General features: G+C 38.9%; 1 protein-coding gene across 4 annotated transcripts in view; it reads right to left on the reverse strand.

Moving 5' to 3' along the window:
• AFF2 (AF4/FMR2 family member 2) overlaps window positions 1–27,143 on the reverse strand; it is a 462,047-nt gene that overhangs the window by 14,134 nt on the left and 420,770 nt on the right. For all 4 annotated transcript variants that reach the window (XM_040999786.1, XM_040999784.1, XM_040999785.1 and 1 more), the window contains 8 exons: window positions 24,942–25,063; window positions 20,964–21,186; window positions 15,991–16,280; window positions 15,459–15,522; window positions 12,264–12,400; window positions 8,047–8,118; window positions 7,277–7,370; window positions 5,060–5,112 (listed from right to left, as the gene is read on the reverse strand). In XM_040999786.1, the coding sequence (XP_040855720.1) occupies window positions 5,060–5,112; window positions 7,277–7,370; window positions 8,047–8,118; window positions 12,264–12,400; window positions 15,459–15,522; window positions 15,991–16,280; window positions 20,964–21,186; window positions 24,942–25,063 (1,055 nt within the window). The remainder of the gene's footprint in view (window positions 1–5,059; window positions 5,113–7,276; window positions 7,371–8,046; window positions 8,119–12,263; window positions 12,401–15,458; window positions 15,523–15,990; window positions 16,281–20,963; window positions 21,187–24,941; window positions 25,064–27,143) is intronic.

A 27,143-nucleotide genomic window follows, 5' to 3' on the forward strand; every position in this document is an offset into this window, starting at 1 on the left:
GTTTCTGTTAAGTGCCCAAAGGGAAGCACAACCCAAAGTTGCAGGTGCTTAGAAGCAGGATGTTTTATAATTTGAAATTTAAAAAGGTGACAGTGTCAATAATCAGTGCAGTATCAGGAGTCACCCTTTGTTGAACAATTCACTGTGGCGAAGAGAGTGCTCAGGGATTCACCAATATCTTTCACAAGTCTTCCCATGACTCTGCAAGAAGTCTTCCCATTCCTCTGCCACTGTTTAACAGATGGCAAAAAGATCTCACAGAAGTTGAACTCATTTCTCAGGTGCAGACACAAACTCACTGGATGGGCTAGGGTTTTACTGAGGTCAGTTTTTGCCCAAATTGGTTCTTCTTCCATTCTACCTCGAAGTGTTTACTGTACAGTTGTCAAAATATTTCACCTGACAAGGGTATCAATCTCTACTTTTACTTTCCTATCCACACTGGTTTGCTTCCCCTTCCCCCACAAGACTCAGACAAAGAAGTCCACACAGGCACAATCCTCTGTAAGCTTAGAGGGAAGTTTTCTGATTGATCTGCTGATTCCTTCCAAAATGAGCAGACTGCTTGAATTGCTTATACTGGTCAATGTATCAAGTAAGTGGGGATATCCCTTATTCTGGCTCCTTCAACACGGCATCCGCAATCACCTAATTATTGAAACTGCTCCTCTGGAAGCCTCAAAAAAGCCTTGTATAAAAATTCAGTACTCTTCCTAGCATGCTTGATCACCTCTATACAACATCATAGATTTTTTGCACAGCTCTTTTAAACTCTCCACAACGTGGTTTCCATTAAGTTTACATCAGGGGTTGGAAATGATGACTCACCATTCTGTTTTCCACAGCCTGTAAATCAGAAGCAATTTACAAAGAAGAACAGTTGCACCATTTTCATGAGAAAGAACAGCAATTTTTATGATGATCTAATATTGACTTATTATTCTTTAAAAATTCTTATTTATAAAAAGGGAGCAAATATCACATATTTAATAAATACCATTTTAAGAACATAATGATACTTCCCACCCTACCTTCCCTTTCTCTATCTTATTTTCCATTTAATTTTTACAGTGGCTTATGTTCAATTTTAGGTATCATCATAGGGCTGGTATATGAGCCAAGTTTACATTTTGGGACTTGATTATTGGTTGTTGTCCTTTTCTATAGTCCCAAGGAATAGAGATTTTTCCTACTTGCTACTTGTTGAATCATTATGCAGAGGTTAAGCTTTGGATATATTTATTTATTTTTCCTTTTTTATTTATTTATTTTTTGCATTTTATTATTATCATCATTTTATAATACAGTTCCATATTCCCTTATCCCCTCCTGAGTTCCCTCCCCCCCCACCTACTTCCTCTATATCATTACTAACATATAGTTCTTCATACTCAGTCATATGTCCATCATTGCGGGCATGGACAATGGCAGAGAGTCCAGAATCCTACTGTTAAGATATAGTAAACAGTTTCATTGTAAGTCCATCTTTGATCTGGAAGTAGAAATGCATACCACACTGCATCCTCGCATCTGGATGTTAGTCTCCATTTCACAGCTACAGGATATCCACTCAAATGAAAAGTCATGGTACAAAGTCAACAGTAGAAAGAAAAATAGAAATTTACAATCCCATGAAGTTAAATGACATCTTACTAGATATGACAGTCTCCATTATACAGCTACTATACATCCCCTTAAATGAACAGCCACAAAACAAAATCAACATCAGGGAGAAAAAAGAAATTAACAACGCCCAGTTAAATAACATGCTATTAAATGTGTAACGTGTAGCTGAAGAAATGAAAATCAAGAACCTTCTTGAAGAAAATGATGCTACTGTATGATCTACGAGTCACTGAATGATTTATTCAGAAGAAAGTGTTTTGAAGAGATGAAAGCAACAGAAAACAACAAAACCCATGTGATATAGTTTCCGCTGATTTTTGATGAAGTGTGTCTCCTCCAGACAATAAACAGATGAGTTTTGTTTTTTAATCCAGTCTACTAATCTATGACATTTGATTGAGCTTAAGCCATTTACATTTAGAGTTAAATATACATGGGTGGTACTTTGGTCCTGTCATTTTAGGAGTGGGTTGTTCATTGGTTTAGTCTTCTGTTGTCATTTTACTGGGGAGTCCCAGAAGGTGCAGAAAGAGAAGCTGAGTTTGCAAATGTATTTAATGAAATAATAAAGGAAAATTTCCCTAATCTGGAGAAAGAATTGGGAAACAAGATCCAGGAAGGGTACAAAACTCCCAAAAGGCTTGATTAAAAGCGATCTTCACCAAGACACATGATTGTCAAGCTCTCTTCAATTGAGCATAAGGAAGAGATCCTTAAATGTGCACATGAAAAAAATCAATTGACATATAAAGGAATGCCAATTAAACTCGCAGGAGATCTCTCACAGGAAACTCTACAGGCAAGAAGAGAATGGAGTAACATATTCTAGATTCTCAAAGAAAAAAATTGTCGGCCTAGGATAACATATCCAGCAAAGCTTTCCTTTGTCTTTGAAAATGAAATAAAATTCTTCCACAGTAAAGAAAAGTTCAAAGAATTTGCCTCTTCCAAACCTGCCCTACAAATGATACTTCAAGATGTAATCTTGACAGGGAAAAGGAATAGCACCCACCAAAACCAAAGGCAAATGGGAAGAACATCCCAGTAAAATGACAACAGAAGACCAAACCAATGGATATATTTATTTTGAACCCTAATGAAGCAAAATGTTATTCAAAAGATAATTCCATCCTTATTAGTAAACTTGCATTTGAAAAGTTTTACTAATTATACTCTGGTTTCTCTTCAGATCGTATAAATCTTTCACCTTTTATTAAAAGTTTTACTAATTATTATGCTAGTTATTATATATTGAATTTCCTCATTAACAATGTCAAAATCTGTTTGCTTTCTTGTTCTCCTATACATCAGCCTTGATTTTGTTCTTGACCTGTCAAGTCCAAGATACATAGAATCTGGTCGTTTCTCAAATGTTTCCTCTATAGTGAAGACATTTTTTGTCCTTCTCCACACTGTTTCTTTCCACTTTCTTCAGGCACCCCCACGGTGGGAAGTTCCTAAAGGTCTATTCTCACCCTTCCCTAAATACTTTTCCCAAGAGCCCTCATGATGCCTTCTTAGCATCTGATTTCCCAATCACTGGCCAGATTAGCTGGGTTTTGAATTCAGAGGTGGCCTCTCCAGAAAGGTGCCATTAAGAGGCCCTTTGCTGGGGCTGCAGCTTCCTTTACTCAGAAAGCAGGCCTTGGTCCTGCTTGCAGGGAGGACACCCCCACTGGCCACACAGGGAGACCCAGATTATCTCTCCTGGGTTTCCATAGCACTTCTTTCACACCTATTACCCCCTCTTGGTGGAAGCCTGTGTGCTTTTGAACTGCAGAGTCCACATGTAACTCAACTCTGTGCTCCCAACCCCTCCTATAATGCCAGAGTTGCGTTTGCCAAGGTGCTTGCTGAATGAATGGGGTGTAACTGCTGGATGGCTTACCAAAGGGAGTGTGCTTTCTTCAGACAGCAGCTGCTCAAAACATCATTTCAGGAGGCTTTTAATGTGACTTCACAAGCCTAGGATGTGTTTGAGTTTTTTTGCCTCAGATACATATTTTTTTAATGTTTCTCCCAGTGATCCTTTAATATCTGCTTACTTGACCTTGCCCTTGCTTCACTTTGTGCTCAGAGAAAACAGCTTTCTCTGGGCCTTTCAATGGTTATTTTTATTTCTCGACTTCCAGAGAAAATCATTCTTTCCTTTTTATTTGCCATCTAAGCGTAAGGCCTAATTCAACCATCTAAACACTGCTTCCTTTCAGTCTTTCCATACAGTAATTGAGTTAATGTGCTTTTTTTTGTTTGATGAATCTGCTCCTTTACTCTTAATGTTTTTATGATGTCAAAGTAGAGGTCATTGTTCAAACACTTGGAGTATGCTTTATAGATATTTATAAAGCGGCAGTGGGAACTGTTTTATTCTTAAAGAATGCCTTGATCAGAGACATTATAAAATAAACTCTTTTTAAAAATATGCATAGATCTTCAAAAACTTTATGGCAAATATATATTATGAAAAACTATACATAAATTTCCAAAAAAATTACACCCAAATAAGCCTATGTTTAATTCTATCATTTCCATGAATTTTAAAATATTCTTGTTCATTCATACTCAACTAGATTCCCTTTCCACTACTGGTGGAGGTGAGTATGTGGAGGTGAGGGAGACTTTGGAATCAGAAGACAGTGATGTTCAGGTAAGCTATCAAAGTTACATTGCCAATTTGATCACTTCGTGGTTAATATTGAACTGGGATTCCAAGTCAGTCTAAGAACCTTCCCTCAGTGTGCCTCAGAGGGCCTTGGGTTAGCCCCTTCAACTTACAGGTAAAGACAGAGAGCCTTGGAGACAGGAGGGTCCCACTTGGCTCACCCAGTGAGATGAGAACAGCCTCAGGGTAAGGTCAGTGATTTCTGGATCTCCTAGCACTGCTGTTGGGAGGTGCAACTCTAACTAAAGCTACATGCAGGGCCCTGCAACAGCATTACAGTTAGTGCTTTTATGCTTTAGGTAAAGATCTTTCAGTATTATACCTACAAATTGCCACGAAGGCACACATAACTGGCTAATGTCTTCCCACTTTCAGCACCAGTGTGCCTCTGGTTTGTTTTTGTTTTGCCACTGCTTTTATTATATAGCACTTACCTTGTACCAATGAATATTTCATTGAACTTTCATTAGTAGGTGAATCATTGACAAAATCACTACAGTGGAGTTAACTTTACTATGACTCCCCGAAATCACACAGGGCTTGCCATCTCACTAAAGATACTTTCATGGCCATAATTTGGCTATAAGATAAAAGAGCTAAAGGATTTGGAACCACAGCATGATAAAATTTTCTGTTTTGCTGTTAACTGAAGCTTGGCTAGAATTTTGTGTGTGCACAAAAATAACTGTAGTCTCAGAGTTGGTATATACAATGTATCTGAGGGTCTGTTCTCTTGCTTGCATGAAAAAGCAACTTTCGTAAGATACTTACTTTCCATTGCCTACCCACGGAGATGGTATCTGAGCGACTTTTGAAGCATTTTGCTAAAACAGAGAGAAAGAGAGAGGGAAATAAGGACATCTATTTTGTGTTTTATTAATTCGGAAGCAGATGGAAGTGTGATTTAGAGTACATTAATATTGATTGCAGCATTTCAGGATGCAGAGCTTGGATGTATGTGCACGTCAGCACACCACAACGCACACTCGATGAAAATAGCTGTGTAGGATAATTAGTGGGCTCCAATCAGGACCGTGAAAGTCACTTGATGAAAGATCTTATATACTAAAAGACCCAGTGAAATCAGACGCAGATCTCCAAGAAGTGGCTTAATTATCTTCATCTGACATTTATTCTGCCAAACAAGCTCTTCAGAGTATAAGCAAGGTTTTCACCTTTAGCTCCAGTTGCAAACTTTTTTCCTGTTTGCAGGAACCACCTTGCTACGCTACCTTTACCTGAAAACTCTCCTGGCTGATATTTCCTGTGGCCTGCATTGCAACTGGTCCAGGGCTGGCTGCACTGCAATGGGACATGGGACTCTAACCCATTCTTTTGCTTCTTTGATGGAACTGGCCGACTGAAAGAATGGGCCTGCTTTACCTTCTGCTCTTTTAAATGTAGGGAAGTGGGAAACCTGACATTAAGTATCACAGCATAGGGCAGGAATCAGGCCCATGTAATGACCTGGGCAGGCTGGAACTCAGGTAGCACAGATGGCCAGGACACCTATGGCACAGGAGCTGTGCTTGGTCTCAGCAGTCATGGTCATGATGCTGCTTTTACTTGTTTCTTGGCATCTGGCCCATCCCCTTTTGTAAAGCGGGGTGATCGGGAGACAGCATTTCCAGGATTCTAGTAGGAAATTAAGGCTTTTCTGAAGATGCAAAAACGCAGAGCTAAGGTGCATTCTGCAGGCTCCAGTTTTTAACCTCCAAGAAGCTGAAAACACTGCCAGATGGTTGAGTTATTGAGCATCTTCCTGGTTGTTTTTGAAATACATTATAGGACAGGCCAAAGAGTACAAATACTGTAACAGTACATCCTGAAGTGTCCACAGGACCAGCAGCTTTAGTACCATGTGGGCCCTCATTAAAATGGCACATTTTGTTACTCTGTCCCAGATTTAAACAATTAGATGTTGTTTGGATGCAGTTCACCACTCTATAAACAAAATTCTCACAAAGTTTCCAGGAGACTTTGATGCCCTTTAAAGTTCAAGAACCACCTTTCCAGAACATAGATTGAGAGAGTAGAAATAATAGATGAGGCACTGTTGCAATGTAGCCTCCTTTTACCTGCATGAATACCAGCTGCATGGCACAATAGCCATACCACAGAATAACTGGGGAGCTTGCTCTTGTTTTCCCAACTAAGTCACAAAGTCCTCACACAATTGTGTACTATAACTCACTGGATGTTTGATATAAGGTCATGCCTCGATGTTTCAAACATCTTTGATGCAATTTAGCCAATAGGTCACATATACTCAGACCAAAAAAAATGTGTTTTAGAGACTTTCCCAACTTTAACTTGTGGCCATTGCCGGATGATAGGAGCAGCATTGTGGAGTATGGCAGTCAGGCCTAAGATCATGGTACTGCTTTGCCATTTTTATCTTGGCACAGTCTCATACATTGGCATTGCATGTGGTGGTGTACATTTAATTTTTTTTTTAGAAATTAAGTATGTCAGCTCCCTAGATGATGGATTTATTTTTGTTTCTTTTGATAACCAGCAAAATGGGTTGCCTTAAATTGCAGGCACTGCACATTCCAATGCTATCCACGGCCATAGGGTTGTGGAGGTCCATCCAGAGCCAGGTGGCCACAGTGACTGGCCTCGCTGTTGAGAGATTCCTGAGATGGTCTCTCATTCATTGAGAGGTTGACCATACCCGGAGCCAAAATCTGTGCCGCCTCAGGGGGTTCGGTACAAAGCAAATTCCCTCTGACCGCAACAGGAGGTTTCCAGGTATCATTTGGTCAGTTAAGAAAAATAATCAGGGTTTGTATTGATGTGTCTTTTCTCCTTCGAATAAAATCAGAACTAAGCTCTGTTTGGATCCCTGAAAGCTAGGTGAGGAGCTCCGGCCCAGTAGGATAAGAAAGGTTAAGCCTTTGGTAGCAACAGCTTTTTTCATGCCTGCTATATCCCATTAGTGCTTTTATCACCAGGTAACTATAAATCATACAAAATAAAGATTACCTTAAAGTATTCCATCAGGGATCTAGAGTACTTCATAGCATGGTCCTTCTTCAGCTTAAACATCCTCAAGTAGAGAAGTGATAAGCATCGATAGCTATGGTGACAAATAAAATGATTATATTAATGCCAGTGCTTAATGAAACCTACAAACTGTTAAAGATGCTCATTCAATCTCGGACTTACTCTTCTATGGTTAAATTGAGACATAGAAGTAAATAAAGAAAATAAAACAGGAAGGGGAAAATATTAAAATCTCATGTTGACTATTGTATAAATTAGAAGAGTAAGTGTTGAGTCAGTGACAGAGGCAGTTTCTGGTTATCTTTGAGTGGTTTAATACAAAATAAACATAATGAACTGAGGTAAGTAGCTTAAGTGGATCTTGATTTTTGATATATATATGTGTGTGTGTGTGTGTGTGTGTGTGTATAGGAAAGGCAGATATACAGAAGGAGAGACAGAGAGAAAGATCTTTTATCCGCTGATTCACTTTGCAAGTGACTGCAACAGCCAAAGCTGAGCTGATCCATAGCCAGGAGCAGGAGCTTCTTTCGGATATCTCACATTGGGTGCAGGGTCCCAAGGCTTTGGGCCATCTTTTGCTGCTTTCTCAGGCCACAAGCAGGGAGCTGGTTGGGAAGTGGAACAGCCAGGACATGAAGTGACACCTACATGGATCCCAGCATGTGCAAGGTGAGGATTTTAACTGCTAGGCTGTCATGCTGGGCCCATTCTGGGACATTTAAGGATGTGGCATCCATGTGACTCACCATAACACTGCCAGTTTTTTATCTCCATCTGAAGCCAAAGGGCTTGCAAAGTTCTTCAGCCTCATTGCATACCTTTGAAGAGAAAGTAAAAACTCAAATGGGATCTGGATTCCCCTTCCAGAAATCTACTTGGTCATTGGTGTTCTAATGGACTAATGAGTTGGGTCCACATTTGCTTTGGAGGAGGACTAAAGCTTTTCTCAAAACATCTACCAAATGATGATCAAACAGCAGAGTAGGACTTACATGACATTCCAACCTGAGTTCCAGACACATCAGCTCAATCCTGAGCCCATGTCCTAGGACAATGACATTGAATCATCGGGAGTTTATGTCTAAGCACAAATGCTGGCAAAATAGTGTTTGTAGCAAAACTCTAGCTCATGATGATTGATATTAAATGAGAGGTGGGCAAAAATATCAGCCACAGCTCAGTTTATGACAGATGGCATACATATTATACAGCTATACCTAATCTGAGAATTAGGGAAACCTCAATCACACAGTAAAAAAGTATTAAAATATTAAAATATATTTAATTAAAAATTAAATGGAAGGTCAGTTTCAAAGCATTTTAAGGCTTCCATGCTCTCAATTTATGACAATGTACGATTCTTATATATTTTGTCTTGGAATTTTCTTAATTGCTACTCTTCCACGCCAGTGATAAAAGGTTGAGTAGTTCTTTTCTTTTTCTTTCTTTTTTTTTTTTCTACTTTCAGCCAAGCTCATTTAATTTTGGACATTTAGAATCGTGAAAATCAATTCATTGCATAAAATCATTGCCTGAGTTTTGATGCAATTTCACACGTACTTGTGGGAGTATATGTAAAAAAAATTCAATGTGGCAGAAGGATGCTTAAAATGTGTGTTCAGGCAGCTCGGATGAGTTCTCATTTGTTAGAAGAACATGTAGGGTCTGTATACTGCTGAGCTGCCACACTTGATGCTCCATTGTCAGTCACCTACTGGGAACACCAGGGGCCCAAGTTCATGCCTCCAAGACTGAGCCTTCCAGTCAACCCACCTCTCAGTCACTACCCCAGTTCTGTTGAATACTTGATATTGGTTCCTCTGTTGATGCAGTATTAAGCAAAGGGATTTTTACTTTGTAATAAATCTAACTTTGGCAGTTGGAGACTGAAACGTCAAGTCCTTGTGATGGCCGCTTGTTTTCACAAGTGTATTTCTATTACAACTGCCCAAGGCTCAAAGCAACTATAATGATGTGAATGAAGAAAAGTGGACTCTCTCTGTAGCCAACACACTGTGAGGAAGCAATAAAAATCTTGTCAGCACAATACTGCACTACTAAAACTATGTCCATATCACTGTTACCATCTAGTTGTATCCACATTTGAAGTGATTTGAAAGTGGAGTTTGTATTTAAATGAACTGGAAGTTCTAGTTGGTTTAACTCATTTTATTCCTAACTGAAATTTCTCTCATTAAAATATATTGTAAGAGAAAACATCAAAAATATAGAGAAGCCACACAAATGCATGTATACGAAACTGTTAAAATCTGAAAAAAAAAAAACACTGACAAAATCTGGACTAAATATATTGTGTCGATGCCAATGTCCTCTTGAAACATTGCACATGTCACTATGGGGGAAACAGGACTTCTCTGTTACAGCTCTTATTATTGCACGTGACTGGCCAATAGCCTCAAAGTAAAGTTTTAGAATGTTGACTTAATGTAAATAATTTCTGCATTGATTCTCACTAGGTACCACTGAAATATACTTCCATGAGGAATAAAATATTACTTATTGAAAGATAAGTCATGCTTAGAAGAATACAACATTTTGATGATAAACTATTAAGGGGAAATAAATGACTTTTGATGGGAACAAATAGTATTTAATGACACTATGCATTTTCACTACAAAATAAAATTTATTTTTGCTTTTTGAAATGTTTCTAAGAGAGAATGAGTTTTCCTATAAGAGAATAATAAAGATTATAGAAACGGACAACATCCAAATTCTAACAGTTTTATCACAGCTTTCCCTACTAGTTTCATCCACATGATATGCGTGGTCATAACTGCGGTGTGCATACAATTTTGCAGCTTGCTTTGCTTTAACATCATATTCTAAATATTTGTGCAACTGTATGTTCTCTATCTTTGCTGTATTTCCATGTGCATGGGCTGTATCCTATTAAGTAGACCATGATGCAATTAATTTCTCTCCCATTACTGATGATTAGGTTTGCTTGTGCTATCATATACATTGCAAAAAAACACCATACAGATAAACTGTTCTTCTTTTATAATCATTTTATTTAGTAGAAGAAACTCAAATTCCCTTAAATTGAAATGCTAGATCAAAAGATATAAATTGCTACACGATGCCCAAGTTACTGTCAGTTCACAATGACCGATTTCCACTTCCTTCAGTAGCTTAGAGGAAGTTCAGTATCCTTTCACTTTTCTTTGCCTAACTACAGGCATTATATAGCTACATTTTCTTGTTAATTCAAGAATGTCATCATAAAATCTTTTCATTTTTAATGAATGTAGAGCATGAGTTATCTCCATGTTTGTTCATTAATATTTCCCCTCAATTTTGAATCCTCATATTTTTTGCCATAACATTCATGTTATGCATCTTTGACAATCAAAGGTAGCCTTGACTGAAAACTGAGACATCAATGCCCCTTTGACAGTTCCAGAATGGTGAGGATTTATGAAACACTTGACACTCTTTTATACCTTTATCATACAACAGCACTAGGAGAAAGATGCCTTGACTCACTGGGCAGGCAAACCTGGAACTTTCTTCAGAAAATCCCTGCTTTTGTTATTCTGACAAAGCTTCTGATTTTGTGTGATCAGAGGTCTTGCTTTCTTTTAATCATTTATTTTGATATTTTGGAATGTGAAACATGAAATTGGGAAAAATGCATGCTAAATATGTCCAATATTTATCTGGAAGTTTAGGGACCAATATATTTGGATCCCTAGTGGTTTATGTCAATATGAGCAAGTCTGGAAAAAAAATGCCTTGGCATTATTGATTAATTGAGCCAGAGGAGCCTGGGACATAAAAGCCTATCAAGCAAAGAACTGCTCATTCATTCAAAAGAGATTATTGACTTTATCCAGCAAATGATGCTGCTTCTTCGCGAGTAAAAGATGAACTGTTTCATACATAGCTGCAGAGCACTGGGAAACAGCAGAGTGCACATTTCTTCTTTCCCCTTCTTGCTCGTTTTTGCAATTAAAGAAATCACTTATTTATTTAATTACTTGAGAGGAAAAATAATGGGAATGGGGGAAGGAGAGAGGAAGGGCAGGAAGGGGGCAGAGAGAGAGAGTGCTAGCTCACTTCTGTTGCTTTATTTTCTAAATATCTGGCTGAAATCAGGAGTTGAGCACTTACTACAGGTCCTGCACATGGATGTCATGTACACAACTGCTTCACCGGATGTGCATCAACAATAAACTAGAATCAGGAACCCAGACTCAAACTGATGCATTCTAATACAAATGCAGGTGTTCTGCTCTGCAGTGTAACAGCTAGACATACTTGTACCCATAGGATTTTTTTGGGGCAACCCATTAATTCCACTCTACTGAAAAGAACAGGCCACAAAATATCATCTAAAATTCAAACCAACAATGTATGCACTTATTATATGTCATGCCCATATACTATTCTCATGCTCACATGTTTGTCATCACCCCATTCCTACCACCTGTCCTTCCCTTACTCCAGATGCATGGACAGTCTGCTCTACCATACTTCCATACAGTCTTCCATACTGCCTCTGCATGTGAGCAGCATCCTTTCCCTTTTTTATAACCAAGACACGGACTCTTAGAAAACGTGGCTTTTAATAGAAATCCTAAGAGAAAAACTTTTTTTTTTGAGTTATGAATTTGCACTTTTGAAAAGGAAAGCTAACACCAAATGCTTAAATTATACTTTGGTTTTACCCACTACATTTCCGTTTTAATTTTATGAATATTGCAAATTATACTGCTCCCATTAAAACCTCTGAAGGGAATCATTTAGAAAAGCAATGTCCATCAATTATAAATTTTCCACAGCATTAATAAAAATGGCAAGAACTAATGATGGCTTCTAAGAAGAAGATGTCTTGGACAAATCATTAATATGTGGAAATGATATTATTTTAAAACATAGCAATGTCTAATTGTGGCTGAAATGGGCTTAGGAAGATGATTTCTGAAGGGTCATTCACCTGAGGAGCTCCACAGTCTCAGAGTACATGGTGTATGGGGACTTGGCCTCCAGAGGATCACGTTCCATGGCATTGCCACATTCGGTGAAGGAGAGGGCAGCGTCAGCATAATTCACAGCTTTGCCGAATTTCTCAAACTGAAACAGGAAGATGACTTGTCAACATGCTATGCTCCCCATTTCCCCTTAACATAAACGAGTGCTTTGCACCTGGGGGTAATTTTGCCTTTTTCTGAGGGGACATCTGGAAAAGTCTGGGCCAGTTTGGTGGTAAGCATTGGAATTAGGTCATCTACTGAGGAGAGGGACAAAGATGCTACTAAGCATTCTGCAATGCACAGAAGATCCCCCACAGTGAAGAACTACTAACCCAAGATGCCAACAGTTCTCTGACTCAGAAACAAATATGCAGAGAAATCAATATATGAATTAAATTGTATTAACAATAAACTGGTTACTTGAGAACACAAAGACAGCTGAATTCTCACGTGGCTTGTGATTTCATTATCATTGTTTTTTCAATGGGCCAGAACCCAAAGCAATGTCTCAATTAGGTTCTATTCACTAAATTTACTAAATGGACTAGTCATAGAGGTGGTGCTTGCAACTAAGTTCTGCTTTTTTGTAAGCCTCACAGGCAAGGGATCCAGATAAGCTTTGCTTTAGAATTTGTTGCATGCATATCAATGCATCCCTGGGAAAAGAGCAGTAAGTTGATGCTATTTTCATGAAAAATGTGAATCTGAACTATGTAGGCAATAATCACATAACTTTCATGGTAAGTGATGATTCGAAATAGTGTGTCAAAAACCCTAAACAAATATAGCGTTACTAAATATTTTAGTTGAGTAAAGTTAATTGCAAAAGAGTTTAGTCCTGATAATGGTCATGATTAAAGTGACTTAGACATACTGAATTTCTTTTTTATGTATAATGAATATCATATGTGACACTTTTATAGTGCGTATTTTATAGGAAGATTTAACATTTTCAATTTTTGATAGCTGAATGTAAGAATTTCACTAATGTGTTGTTTTATGTTAAAAGAACCATTATAATATAGATTTATCTGTCTTAATTCCCTTGTATGCCTTCTATCAAAATATTTTTCTTGCAACCATGAATATTCCAAGACTCTCAAAATGGAAGAGTAGCTATTCTAGCACTTGATTCAGTACAATCATGAAACTACTAGTTATACGTCTTGCAGAATCTCTTATTGTTAATGACTCTTATTACAATATGTTCTCCAGCTTTTTGTACCAAAGCAGTTCTGTCATTTCTTTTCTTTCTGCAAGATATTATGAAGAAATGTTGACTTCAACAAAATCCAAAATGATTTGACAGGAATCTGCATGTATGAATGAAAAATTTTCTGTTTTGCATTATGAGATAGTTCCTTTAGGTCATTGGGCTCTGAATGGGTCTCCCATTGGGAAATTAATCTTTACATCCTAGATTTTAACAGTGACTTTTCATTCCTAACTTCAGAGCGGGAATGTTCACTAACTATTATGAAGACCCTATCCCTTCTCCCAAAGGAGACGCTGAAGTCCAGAGAGAAATTTACATGGCTACACTGTCGCTTAACAGCTAGTTTCTAGCTTATCTCTGGGCCTTGTTCCCCCACTCATAAAAGGAGGGGCTGAATCACAAGGGTGCTTGTAGTGCTACTATAGATCCAAAGCGCTTAGGGCTAACAAATGAACACAATTGTGGAAAGTAGACTGATGTCAAATCTTACTCATAGATAGCATCTCTGTGGCTCTAAATTTTCTCAGTGCATCAAACATGTACCCACAGGTACCTCAAACATTTTGCCCACATGCCCTCATATGTGTGTCTGAATCTTCATTACCTCATAAAACGGGTTCTCAAAGGGACATCTAGGTGCTTGCTGACCTGATTTTTGGAACAGTGCCAACAATCAGAGCATTTCTGTGGTTCTGTGGAGTTGAGGGCATATGGATGAAATCTTGTCTCTGATTCAGTAGCATTGCTTCCAGTGGGCTTTAAGTATGCCGCTACCCACACAGTGATCACGTACTCTGCCTGTCTAGCATCTCCAGTGGAGCTGGCAGCCAATCTGCCTTGTCAGTTTTGAGTGCGGGATATTTTGTGTGTGAAATACTTCTAAGAAACAACTAATACTACATAAAGATTCGCTGGGACATTCTGGGTTGGGAGGTTTGGGTAACAGAAAGGAGGAAAGTGGCAGGTATAAGGGCCATGGGAAGTTGATGTTAGTTATTTACCAAGCATGGTGCAGAAACTACCATGATATGCCATCACAGGGTTCTCAAACACCCTGGTATAGCCAAGTCCTGACTGGATGAAATACAATGAGGTAAGACTACCTTTTTTTTCAAACAGTGGGATTAAAGTGATATCTTGATTTGAAATTTCATGAAAGAAATCTGATTTGTTCTCTTTGACACTTGCTCTCAAATGACAGCATCTGGGAATCACCTGGAGAGCACCCTATTGTGGCTTTAGTCCCAGAAATTCTGATTTCAATAATCTTGTATATGGCCTGGGAATCAAGACCATTTTAAGACTCTTGGTGTGACTGTAACATGTGCCTAAGATCAACTGTTAGGAGAGTCAATTACTTTAAAAAACTCAATGTACTGAGCTCATCACTGCTTCAGGTGGCCAACACCCTTGCAGGCACCTGGGAAATCCAGATGATACCATTTGCTTGCTCTGTTCAGGGTCCCAGGCTTGCTATGGATCTCGTTCTTAGAACATATAATCAAATGCAGCAAGGAGATGTAATATTTCTACAGACATGTTTCCTAGAGTCAAATTTTGAAGTCTCTTGGCCAAGTTTCAACAATCTTTGCCTTCCTCAGAACAGCTTTGATTTACAGAGTCAATAGGAGTTTCATCATCTTTAGGGAGGTTTCAAAACATTTCACATTCATGTTAAAAAATATTGACAGTAGTAAATATCATTGAGCTTCTGACATGGTACAAGAGGAAGAATAGTGAGGAACAAGTAACAGAACTTCCTAGCTCAAAGAACTTTGGGAATTTAAGTGCCAAAGAATCAACAAATTCCAATTTCCCTGTATCAGGGCAGCAATGCATCATAAAGTAGGTAGGGGTTTTTTACTTCATTTGTAAACTTCCTGCTCTGTTTTCTTTCCGTATATAATGCCTTGGAGCAATGCTTCAGGGGAAGGAAACCTACCAGTGCATCAGCCTTGTGCTTCAGCTTCTTCGCCTCTTGCATGTAGTAATCAGCGTTGTGAACCCTAAACAAACGGAACAAGCTCTCAGGAACTACTAGTCCACTTTTTCATTACAATAGTCCAATTTAGTTATTTATTCTTTTGCAATAAGTCCATTCTTCTACAATGCCTTGGAAAAGGTAGACTAATACTGTCATTCATATCATAACCAACCTTGAAATAATAACACAAATGAAAGCTGAAGTATATAATGGGCCATTAGGGGCCCATCGTCATTGTTACCCAAATAGATACAACAAAACTAACTCCAAATAAGCCTTTGAAATCAGTATCAAAGTTGTATTATTTAAATAATGCAATGACATTTCTTGATAAGTATAGAGTTGTGTGAGAGAGGGGGCAAGGGGCACACTTCCAGGGATACAGGAGAGAATGCTGAGGTCTCCTCTGGGGTGATACATGCTGCCTGCACCCACCTTTCCCCATTCACCATTCCCACATTACATCAGTGAAAATCTTGGGATAACATACGAGTCATCAAAAGTGAGCTTGGGTCTCCGGACATTAGTGCTGCTGCTGGACAGAAGGGGCAGTGCTGCCCAGGACGTCATCTCCAGGTGGCTGCTATCCATGAGGCCAGTAGTTATGGTAGAGGTGATGGTGGAAATGGTAGTGGTAGTGGTTGTTGTGGTGGCCGTGGCAGTGGTGGTAGCTGTGACAGTGGCAGTGACAATGGAAGTAGCAGTGACAGTGGCAGTAGCAATAGCAGTGTTGCTGACAATGATGGTGGCAGAGGGTATCTTTTTTGGAGTGTCTCCCTCCTGAGAAAAAGGAGGAAAAATAACTCCTATTAGATCCAGCTTTTCAGAGTATCCTTTTTGCAAATGCCTTGAATGTTAAGTACACTGGAAAACAAAGTAAGAAAAAGAAAAAACAATGCTCGCAGCTTGAAGATAAGTAGATAATGCTGGCATATTTTACAAACACCGTGAAACAACAGCTGCAAGTCTAAATCCGGTGGGAAATGTGAAGGAGAAGGCAAACAGGGAATACAGTGGAAGAGAGAAAGAAAATGGGGCAGAGGATTCCTTGAGCCCAGTGAGATATTTCTGATCAGGGAAAGAGTCTTGTAAACTTCTGCAGGAAGAACAAAGTCTTTGGGTCACTCTGCAAAATATCAGATACAGTTTGACAAGTCACCAGGACAACAGACATTATAATGCAACACTGGGTACCCTGGGTGACCTCATGCCCAAGCAGCCCCTTTATTCACATGAGACCCTTAACAAAAGTTTCTAGTTGAGTTAATGCTAAGTCAAGTGTGTCTTTCCATCTTGAAGTCCTGAGATGGTGAAACCTCATTTTAACCAGGTCAAAAATCAAAGGGAAAAAGACTTAGGAGTGCTTCACCTTAAACTGTCATTGTTGTAGCGATTAGGGTCTAACTGAAGGAAGTAGGTGCTATGATTTGTAACAATGTGACAATATGTCCAAAAACCCTCCATAAGACTATGCCCTTTCACCTGGCAGCTATGAACACTTGCAACTATTTTAACCCTGACCATACTTCTCATGATCCCTCCTGCTCCTTCTGATGTTCTAAGTTCACTGCTCAGCTCCCTTCTTTCTTAATCGTATCTGTCAGTCTCCTGAGCTTTGACACAGGCTCAACCTGAAATCAACAGCTCTCAGAAGATCACCTCTGTCTTACTAGGCAAAGCCCCGTGTCAGCAGGGACCCCTTCCGGAAGACTCAAATTTCTCTTAAATCAGATTGATAAGTGATCCAGTTACACCTTTCTGTGAATGGTGGGAAGTATTCTGTCAGTCAAGTTGGATTTCTCCAGGTTAGTAAGAAGTTTCCCATTGAGTGTGGCACAGTTCCCGAGGAAATTTTGGTAACGCTTGGGGGTTGGGTCCTTAGAACTGGCAGGTTGGGAACTATCTAGCTAGGCTCCCTTCTGAGCTGCTGTCTTATTAGTTTTATATATTGAAGTTTCTAAAATGATTTCATTTTGAAAGAAAATGACAGCTATATTTTTTACTTAAAAATGTATCATCACTAATCTTTATCATCACTAGTCTTTATCATCACTAATCTTAATGGATTAGCTATGAACACATACTCTTTGTATCCCTTCAGCACATCTCAAATTTGTCCCTTCATCCTTTAAAGCCTCAAAGCGCAAACCCTTCTTCTTTGATATTGGCAATAATACATAGTCTCCAGCGAGGCCAAGCGCCCCACCTCCCCCAGCTAGCTTCTCTAGCTACCCTTAATCTGCTGCCACCAGTCTGAAGTTTCCTAAACAGAGCTTAAACATTTCAGTTCAGTGCATTTGCATTCAAATGCAAACTCAAGTCTAGCTCCTGTGCTGATGTTTAAAGTCTTTCCTGATCTGGCTTCATCTTTCTGCACAATCTCTTTTTGTTCTTTTCCATGCACCTTGGCTTCACATATTCCTGTTTCTTTTTTCACTTTTCTGAGTTGATTTATGCAGTGTTAGATTTTAAGAATTTCAAGAAATTTCATTTCTTTCTTAAAACTTGTCCTGATCTAATAATTTCCATTTTGCCTTGATTTAAAAAATTTTTGAATTGTGGTAAACTATGCATATCATAAAATTCCCCATCTTTACCACTGTGTAGTATATACAGTTCACTTTTTGCGCAACTAATCTTGGACTGTTTTCATCCCTCAAAACTGAACCTTTGTATCCATTAAATAATAATTTCTCATTTTGTCCTTGCTGCAATCTGTGACACTCACCATTCTACTTCCTGTCTCTTTGAATGTGACTATTCTAAGAATCTCATGAAATTAGGATCCTACAGTTTTGTCCTTTAGCAGCTAGTTTATTTCACTGCGCATACTGTCCTAGAGGGTTAGTCATTTTGTTGCACATGACAGAATTGCCTTTCTTTTTTAAGGCTAAATAATATTCTATTGTATGGACAGACCACATTTTGCATATCCAATTTCATGTCATGTATCAGATTCAATTCAACCTGTATCGGCATCAACGGGAAAATTGTCTTACCTCAATGGCTGGAAATACCTAATTCTCTTGACACAGGCACATCTCTATCCCTTGACTAAAACAACAATCACTAGTTTATATTCTAATCCTTTGAAACGAAAGTCTCACTAGTCACACTATGTTGAGACCTTTGTAGGCTCTGTAAGCAATTCTGACTTATGACACACTCCTTCCACATCACAATCCAGTGCATTCAACTTGCATGGAATGTACATATGCACATTTGCATGCATGTAAAGTTAAAAGCCCTGTCTACTTTATCATCAACTTTCTATTTCTAAAATAATTTTTACCAGTTAGAGCTCACTGGGGTAAATGTGCTTCAAGGCAACATATCTATACACTGTTATGTTTTGGATATAGATACGTTAAAAATCATTGCGAATTTTATACAACCAAAGTATATAAAGGAAGCAGGACTTCTAACACAGCGCCATGTTTCCACTGCCAGATCCAGAGTGGCCCAGATTAAGCAATGAGATCAACTACAGCAATGCCACTTTCCTCTGTGGCCATGATATATCTGTGGTCATGACAAGAGCCATAAAACATCATGTCCACAGTCACACAATACTGGTGTTGGCTGTGGCACATTTAATTTGAAATGGCTGAATTCAGCTATGGTTATGTCAGCTGTGTAGAAACGTCATCTGTACATATTATTCATCCACTGAGTTAATACCACATGTTTAGATGGAATGGGGAAGACTGACAAAACAAAACTTAAACACTGCAGAGCTGGAATAAGTCTTACAGAAGACCTAGTCAAATTCACTCCTTTTATGAACTCAGAGATGTTTCATGATTTGCCCAAGGTAACGGAGCAATTTTGTTGCAGTGATAGCACCATAACAATTAAGAGTCAAGTCTCTTAGTAACTATGTTGTGGTGAAGAGTATGTCACAAAATGTCTCAGATTTCAAACTACCAATGGAAGGCAAAGCCCAAGAGAAACACCGGGCTCATTCCCATCCAAGGCAATCCTAGTGATTTTCTAAAGCATGATGCATTTCTAAGAGTAGATACAACTCTATTTTTCACATTTCCCTAGTATTTCTTAGATTGTATGGAGATGACTTTGCATGTTCTTATAACCATCATCATAATTATGTTTGTGTATTAATAATAACATCTAATTATTTATGGTAATATACTGGGTACTATCCAAAGAGAACTTGCTGGATATTCTGTGTGTGCTCTAAAAGTTTGCAACAGGAAACAGCAGCAGTTGGGGTTTATAATATTAATTATACTCAGTATTAAAAACAGAGTAGGGAATGCAGTTACTGTGTAGAGTAGAAGGCTGTGTGGAAGGCAGTGCTATATATGTACATACTTGTACACATAGGTTTTTCACACATACTCCATTTCATACTAGAGTAATTTCTTAATATCAGTGACGAAACTTAATAGGAGATGCATACATATATGTATATGTATATATATGTATATACCATCTCAAGTGGTGGAAGACTATAAATTTAGTTCCTTAAAGCTCAGTGGTTTCATGGCCTTTTAAGAATGTATAAAAATGCACTTCTAAGGCCCCAAAATTTGCAGCAGACATTCAAAGACTTGTTCTCACTGATTTGCTTTGTATTCAGATTGCACCTAAAGCAGACTATATACACATATATTTTGCATCTGCAAACACATGTATTTACATGGAAAGATAGATACATTTCTTATGAACTTGCATTAGCAAGATGCTGTTGCTGGTGTTTTCCACAGTTTATGTACCTGTACTAGAGACAAAGAAAAAAAAATCTCTGTGTGGAAATGAATGTAACATGCATTCTGAATTATTCATGCTAAAAAGTTATCCAGCAGTGCAGAAAGCCCAAAGGCCTGAGTAATTCTTTAGTTGGGCTTAGAACCATTATGGCATGATTTCAACAACAGATTTACCTTTTAAATTCCATCCTATTTAGTCAGTGTAAGAACAATTCACACTTGCAATGCTCAGTCTTGGAAAGATTGTACTTGGAGTTCCAGCTTCAGTGCAGCGACCCTGAGAACTTCCATTCCATCCTTTGATTCTTTATTCACTAACTGATTGGTGTTTCTCATGTGCCAGATATGTGGTTATTTTTATGGTAGTATTCTCTCAGTCACCAGGATATGAAGAGATTGAACCAAAGGCTGCCCATAGGCTCTGAATATAGACATTCACACATAGATGTGTGCAGTATGTTTGGGGAAGCAAAATGGAGAACTATTTTGGAACCAAAAATATATTCCCTGAGTTGAAATAACAGAGATTTTTCCCATTTTCTATATTTGTACACATGTGCACACACACAAACACATACACAATCCTTTCCTTTACATATATTTTTTCTACATCTTCTACTCTTTTTTTCCTGCAGCATACTCATTGGGTCAAACCAAACAAATGAGACCCAATGAGTTGGGTTAATTTGCTTCTGTGTGCCAGTTATAACATTGCTTGCAAGATGCTTACATTTACAGATATTCCTTTGAAGGTAGCACAGAATTTGTTTTCACTTCTCTTAGTTTTAGTAGAGATGATCTGTCCAGTCATGGAGATGTTTTTGTCTTGATTGAAAAGGCCATTATTACCGCTGACATTTCTGCGACGTGGAGGGTCCTCTGGCAGTGGGGACAGTGGAGGAGGGAACAGTTTTTCTTCCTTTCTTCTATTTGCTCTCCTGGATGAATTATGTCTGTGCAAACAGAAAGTGTAAGTTATCATGAGCTCTCTTCTCCCTTTATTCTGATTTTCTCATGAGATTGGTACTTTCAGCTGAAGTGTTATCTTAATTGGTGATCCTTCACTTAAGGTGAAGAGTATACATAGCAATGCATACATAGATAAAGGTACCTCCATAGGTATCTTCATAAGAGAGATCCATTCCTTTGTACCCAAAAGAAACACAGATCTTTGAAGCAGAACTCTGTGATAAATGTAAATGTCCAATGGAATGTGCTAGAGGGCGATATTTGTAACCTTTCAAGATTACTGCTAATTAGCTTTTTACGGAAAATAAAATACAGACTTTATTCCTATCATTTTCAAAATAGTTCCTACCTATTTTGTCCTAGGATTTAATTGCCCAATAATGGAATAAATGGTAAAATAAGCAATCAGTGGAAGAATATTTTTCTTAAGAAATACTTTGCTTATACATCATTTACAAATAAATAAGACACTAAATGGTGAAAATTTGGAAATTATATGTAAAACTGTTCTACCCAATACTAAACCGCAATGGGCCCTCCACCTTAAACTGTTTATTGAAGTGCTGATATGCTCTACTTTACAAAAACTGCACTTAAAATTCTTCATTACGGTGACATGAGGCATCAGCAATTTCAAAGTATTTCTGTGATTTTAAACTGATTTATCTGTCCATTAAATAGGTACCCTCTAGTAAACTGAGACTTTAAATAAAGCACAATAACTGAAATCTTATGCTAGCTGCTTACCATGGTAATTGGGTCATGGATTTTCATTTTGGTTACCGTCTTAGACTAATCAATGAATATTACTTGAAATTTAATCTTTTCTTAGACAACTGATATTGCACTGTGCAGCCATTTACTTTTCATGATTATTGACTACAATTTTCAATGGCAAATTAAGTCAACAAGAATTTATATTCTCTTCTTGGTCAACTTCAGTCAGCGTCTAGAAATATAGATTTATAATATCTCAGAGCAACAAATCAAAGATGAACAAGCTTTCAAGTGGTTTGGTTTACTGAAATACTGGGAGTCAATGCAGTGTCCTTGCTGCACTTCTGGTATGTTGCACAGACTTACTAAATGTAACAATATGTGTTATTTTCTCCAGCTTTTGTTTCATAAATGTAGCTCTATGTTATTTCTGTCATGCAGTGAAATTTAAAAGATATGTAGCAATTAATAGGTTAAAATTAATTTAGAATATCAATGGATTTTAAAAATTGTTTTGATGTGTAGAACCATTTTAACAGATTTGTGATGTCTGAATAAAATGATAGTGAACACATGAAAATTCTTGTCCATGCGGAAGCTCCATCAACATCAGACCACATTAAGTATGATAATTACAAAGGCATCGGATCTTTGGAAATGTATATATATAGATATCAAGTATTGTTGCAGCATCTATTGGAGACAAATGTTTTATTAGTTAGTTGTAAGCACTCCTGACTACTTGAGCTGGCTGAGAATGTAGTAGGTATGCAAGGGAAAGAGCTGCTTCGTAGAGATATTTTGTTGTTGTTTATTATAGTCATTCAAATCCTTCCCTTATGCCACTAACCTGACTAGTGCAGAGTAAGTGCTGTCTGTGCCTTGAGTCCAGCGAACTGGCTCCCCTCTTCATCTGGAGCCTTGGGGTGTTTAACAAATTCCTTGGCAAAAGACACCCAAGGAATATTTTCTAGAGAATGCTCTGCAGTTATGACTTCCAACTCACAACTGCTTTTTGATTTGACTTTCAATAGGCCAGAGGAAGACAGCGAAGAAGAGAAGCAGATCAGCACCCTCACTCCACGCGTCAGTGGCCATGCTGATGACTCTAGTGCTAAGGTGCTCAGGAGGCTCTTTGGGCTGGATCAAGGGAAACTAGCTGTCAGAGTTTGATGTGGCATCTTTGCTAGGTTTAGGATATTCGTTTAGAAAAGTGAGTGTTGTCTCATCAACATCTCTAAGGATTTGGTTTGAAAAGTCAATAAGGTAGAAGTAGACTAAGCCAGGGCTCTTAAGAGAAGTCTCCCTTGTGGCCAGGACTTAGAAGACCGAGAGATTTTAATTTACTTAATGAACGTCAGAGTTTGCTTCTGGCCCTTCTGGGAAAGATAAATGCTACAGTGGTCACAGTGGTTTCCTATCCACTAGAAAGGCAGACGGATGGTAAGCACTGTGGTTTAAAAACACCATTTTAGGAGAACAAATTCCAATTACTAGACATGTACTTAATGCTTTGTCATCTGTCTTCTACAAGAAAGTGACAAGTTACTATATCCTTTAGGGTACTAGTAGTGGAGACTGATGGTCATGGCAATGCCTCATTGCTCCCTGCCTCTTCCTTTCGCCTTTAGGTACTATGAGCTGGTAAAAGCCTGAAAACTGAGGGAGTGCTGCCACCATGGCTCCCTCTTGTCCAAGGTCCTGAAATGGCTGCTTGACCATTTGGGCAGTGTGCTTCCTCACATGCCTGGAAGGAATGTAAACAAACCCCCTTTACCTTGGTCTCCCCGGACCCAAGGACTGGATCAGCTTGCTGCACTGACACGTCTGAAAGCTCTAAGCATGTGAAGGGAGGTTTCAGAACAGTTTTATCAGCGAATACAGTTACTGAACATCATTGAAAGGAGCAGTCCAGGACCCTGCACATCCTTATTAGATATATGTATGTTTAGTTGGGATTGATTTCTTTCTAGCTTTGAACTCAAAACAAGAAGGATTCAGACCAATGCAAGCTGATCACTTATTTCCAACATCTGATGTGTGGCAGATTGATGCCATATCACTGATGTTAAACAGTAATCTGTGAAATCAATTGTTAGCAGCAGTTAGCCAGATTGCCTCTCTGCTCTGGGTTCCTAATAGGCTCCTGAACTGGGCTTTGATGCAAGCAATCTCTAATGTTGAATAAATTTATAGCAATAATTACCGAAACGGAATGGTTCAAGTAGCTGACATGATTGTTAGTTAAGTGATATTTATAAGCCAGAAAGGAACTAAATCACAGTGCTTTGTGGAAACAGAGGGCAGAACTCCTCCAGAGAGGGCTGATGCTGTGTGAGTGAGGAAGAACAAGGAGGCCTTGCGTCTGACTCGAACCTTACACAGTAACAGATGGGATCTGGTTGGAATGAACCTTGAGCACTACACAGCTTTTCCTGACATGGAACCATCTGAGGAGAGAAATTCCCAGTTTTCTCTGGTCTCTCAAATGTGTCCTTCCCTTGGCCCCGGTGGAGTTCAGAATGTGGCTATTGGTCCACAAACTTCCTATTCATGTGAAGCAATGCTATCTAAGAAGAAGCAGCTGCATTATCATCATACCATCAAAGGGATGATTTTGCAGGGAGATTGTTCAGTCATCACCAGCACCGAAGGCTGGCCAGAAGCAGATGGTCTAGGTAAAGTGATCCGTGTACCTTGATGTTTTTTCTCTTTAATTTGTTTGCTTTCCCTAGAAACATAGGTATAAAATGATTTTTTTTCCCCTAGTTTTGGTGATCAATCTGAGGGAGCCGTCTCCCAATCACCCCTAAACTGGCAGCCTTTATCCTACACTTGTGAGGTCAGTGACCTTGGAAAGCTGTCAGACTTTATTAACCTGCTTTCTTATCTGGCAGTCCTCTCAGACAGGACTCTCCTCCCACCAGACAAAAACAAACAACAACAAACAAGGTTTAATTGGAACTTCTTAACAGTCCGAACATTTACACAAAGACATCATACAGAGACCGCGCACACTCACTCTCTGATGTTGGGAGGCTTATGGGACGGGGCTGGTGAGATGCAAGGGGGGAGCAAGCAGATAGTCGTGGCCTCCTCCATGCGTTGCTTCTTCTCAGGGACTTTCTCTGAAACTTCTGTTGGCTTTAGCAGGATAAAATGCACAGAGCTTAAAATACATGATGCTTTCCAGCATATTTCACATATTTAAAACAAGCAGGACAGTTTGCTTATCTTCCAGCTTCTAGAATAGGTGTTAAATGTGCACCTTTGATCAGAGAGAAAAGCAAGCTGCCCTGCCTAGCTGAGTGCTATCAAGATTCTGTCATTTGAGAACACTGAACTGTGATGTGAGCCTCTGATTAAAGACCGAGTGGCACAAGAATCTCATAACAAAAGCAAAATAAATTTATGATTTCTAGGCGTTTATCCCATCAACAACACCCCTAACAATGAGTAGTTTAGCAGCTAACATTTTAATGCTAATTTTGTTTAAACCCTGTGCAAGCAGCCTGAGGATTGCGGTTGCTATATAGAGATTGCTTATGCAATCAACAACTTGCAAAGAGATGAACCATCGTGTATATTTGAAACTTGGCATGTGCTGCTGCTGAAGGCACCTTTTCCACCTCGGGCTGTACTACTGTGCTCACTAAGAGTTCTCATGAAAAATCCATGGTAAGGGAAGGACCCCATAGCTTGGCCCTTATTGGGATTGCAGCTGAGAGATAATAACTCTTCCTAACCACCGAGGAAAGGCTGAATGAGGATGCAAGTAATTTTTAATGTACTATTTTGTAACATAGCCTAGTCAAGGATAGGACTGCTCCTTATTGAGGAATCTGAGCCATTTCTGGACAAATTGTTTCTGGAAAGGAACAGAAGAAATAGGGAAACAACTAGAAGTCTCTTCATTAGAAATGTGATGATCTGAATATTACCCACAAGACAATGTTACTCTAAAAATATTTTGAGATCCAGTGATTCATCACAGTGAGATTATTGGCCACAGATCCACCTCTCTAGATATATTTCAAATGGAAAGGGCTAAGGCCTTCATTTGGTGCAGCAAGTAAAGCCATCATCTGGAATGCTGGCATCCATATTACAGCTGCTTTGAGTTCCAGCTATCCCACTTCTGGTCCAGCTCCCTGCTTATGGACCTGGGAAAGCTGTGGAAGATGATGCATGTCCTGGGGCTTCCGCCCCATGTGTGGAGGATGCAGATGGAGTTCTAGGCTCCTGGATTCAGCCTAACCCAGCCTTGAACATTACAGCCATTTAGGAAATGAACCTGCAAATGGGATCTCTCTCTCTCTTTTTATTTTGAACTTTATGGTACCATTCCATAGGGTCTGGGCTTCACCCCACTCCATAATTCACACCCCCTGAATGATTTTCCCACGTTATTATAATAGTATAGTCCTTCATAAGCAGTCAGGAGTCCATCAGTCTGTTATTTAAGTGTGCCCCGGCATTGCTGGTACAGACGATGGCAGACAGTCCTGCATAGATGTTTCTGTTTCTACTGCTCTGTCACTCTCTGTTTCAAATGCATAAATAAATCTTTTCAAAAATAGGAAGGGCCATTCTGGATTCACGCTTGTGAAAAATAATTTGTAGTTCTAGAATTCAGCCTGCACCTGCTATAAATGAGCTTTTCATAAGCCAAGCCAATCATCTAAACAAGTATTCTCAATATGTTGGCTACGACATGGATTTGGTGGAAGCAAGGATAGTACGAGCAACATTTGCATTATTTTTAACATATTGTTTACCCAATACTATGTCAATTAATTCCATAATGTTGTATATTGATACTGAGGCCTTGTTGGGGCTTTTAACTGACCGGATCTTTACTCTGTTAGACCTATCTTCAGACCATAGAAGGTCTCCCCAAGAGGCCACTGAACTTATCTGGACAATAAGACGCTGAACTTTATGCTAGGCATGTGTTTGCAAGCAATGAATCTCAACTGAACTTGAACTATGGTTATGCAACAAGGTGGAGGAATCCACCATGGGGGGAGGGGTATGGGAGGGGTGGGGGGAATCCCCAGCGCCTATAAAACTGTACTACATAATATAATGTAAGCAACAATAAATAAAAAAAAAACAACATTTATCCAGAGAAATGAACAAGGTGCTGAGAAATATTTTGAGCACTGAGGGCGTGTGAGCACCCTGCTAAGCCAGGGGCAGCCCAGTAAAGAGCAATGATATG

Source organism: Ochotona curzoniae, unplaced genomic scaffold (assembly GCF_017591425.1).
Source record: "Ochotona curzoniae isolate NIBS_2020 unplaced genomic scaffold, NIBS_Ocur_1.0 scaffold_1852, whole genome shotgun sequence".
NCBI classification, from domain to species: domain Eukaryota; kingdom Metazoa; phylum Chordata; class Mammalia; order Lagomorpha; family Ochotonidae; genus Ochotona; species Ochotona curzoniae.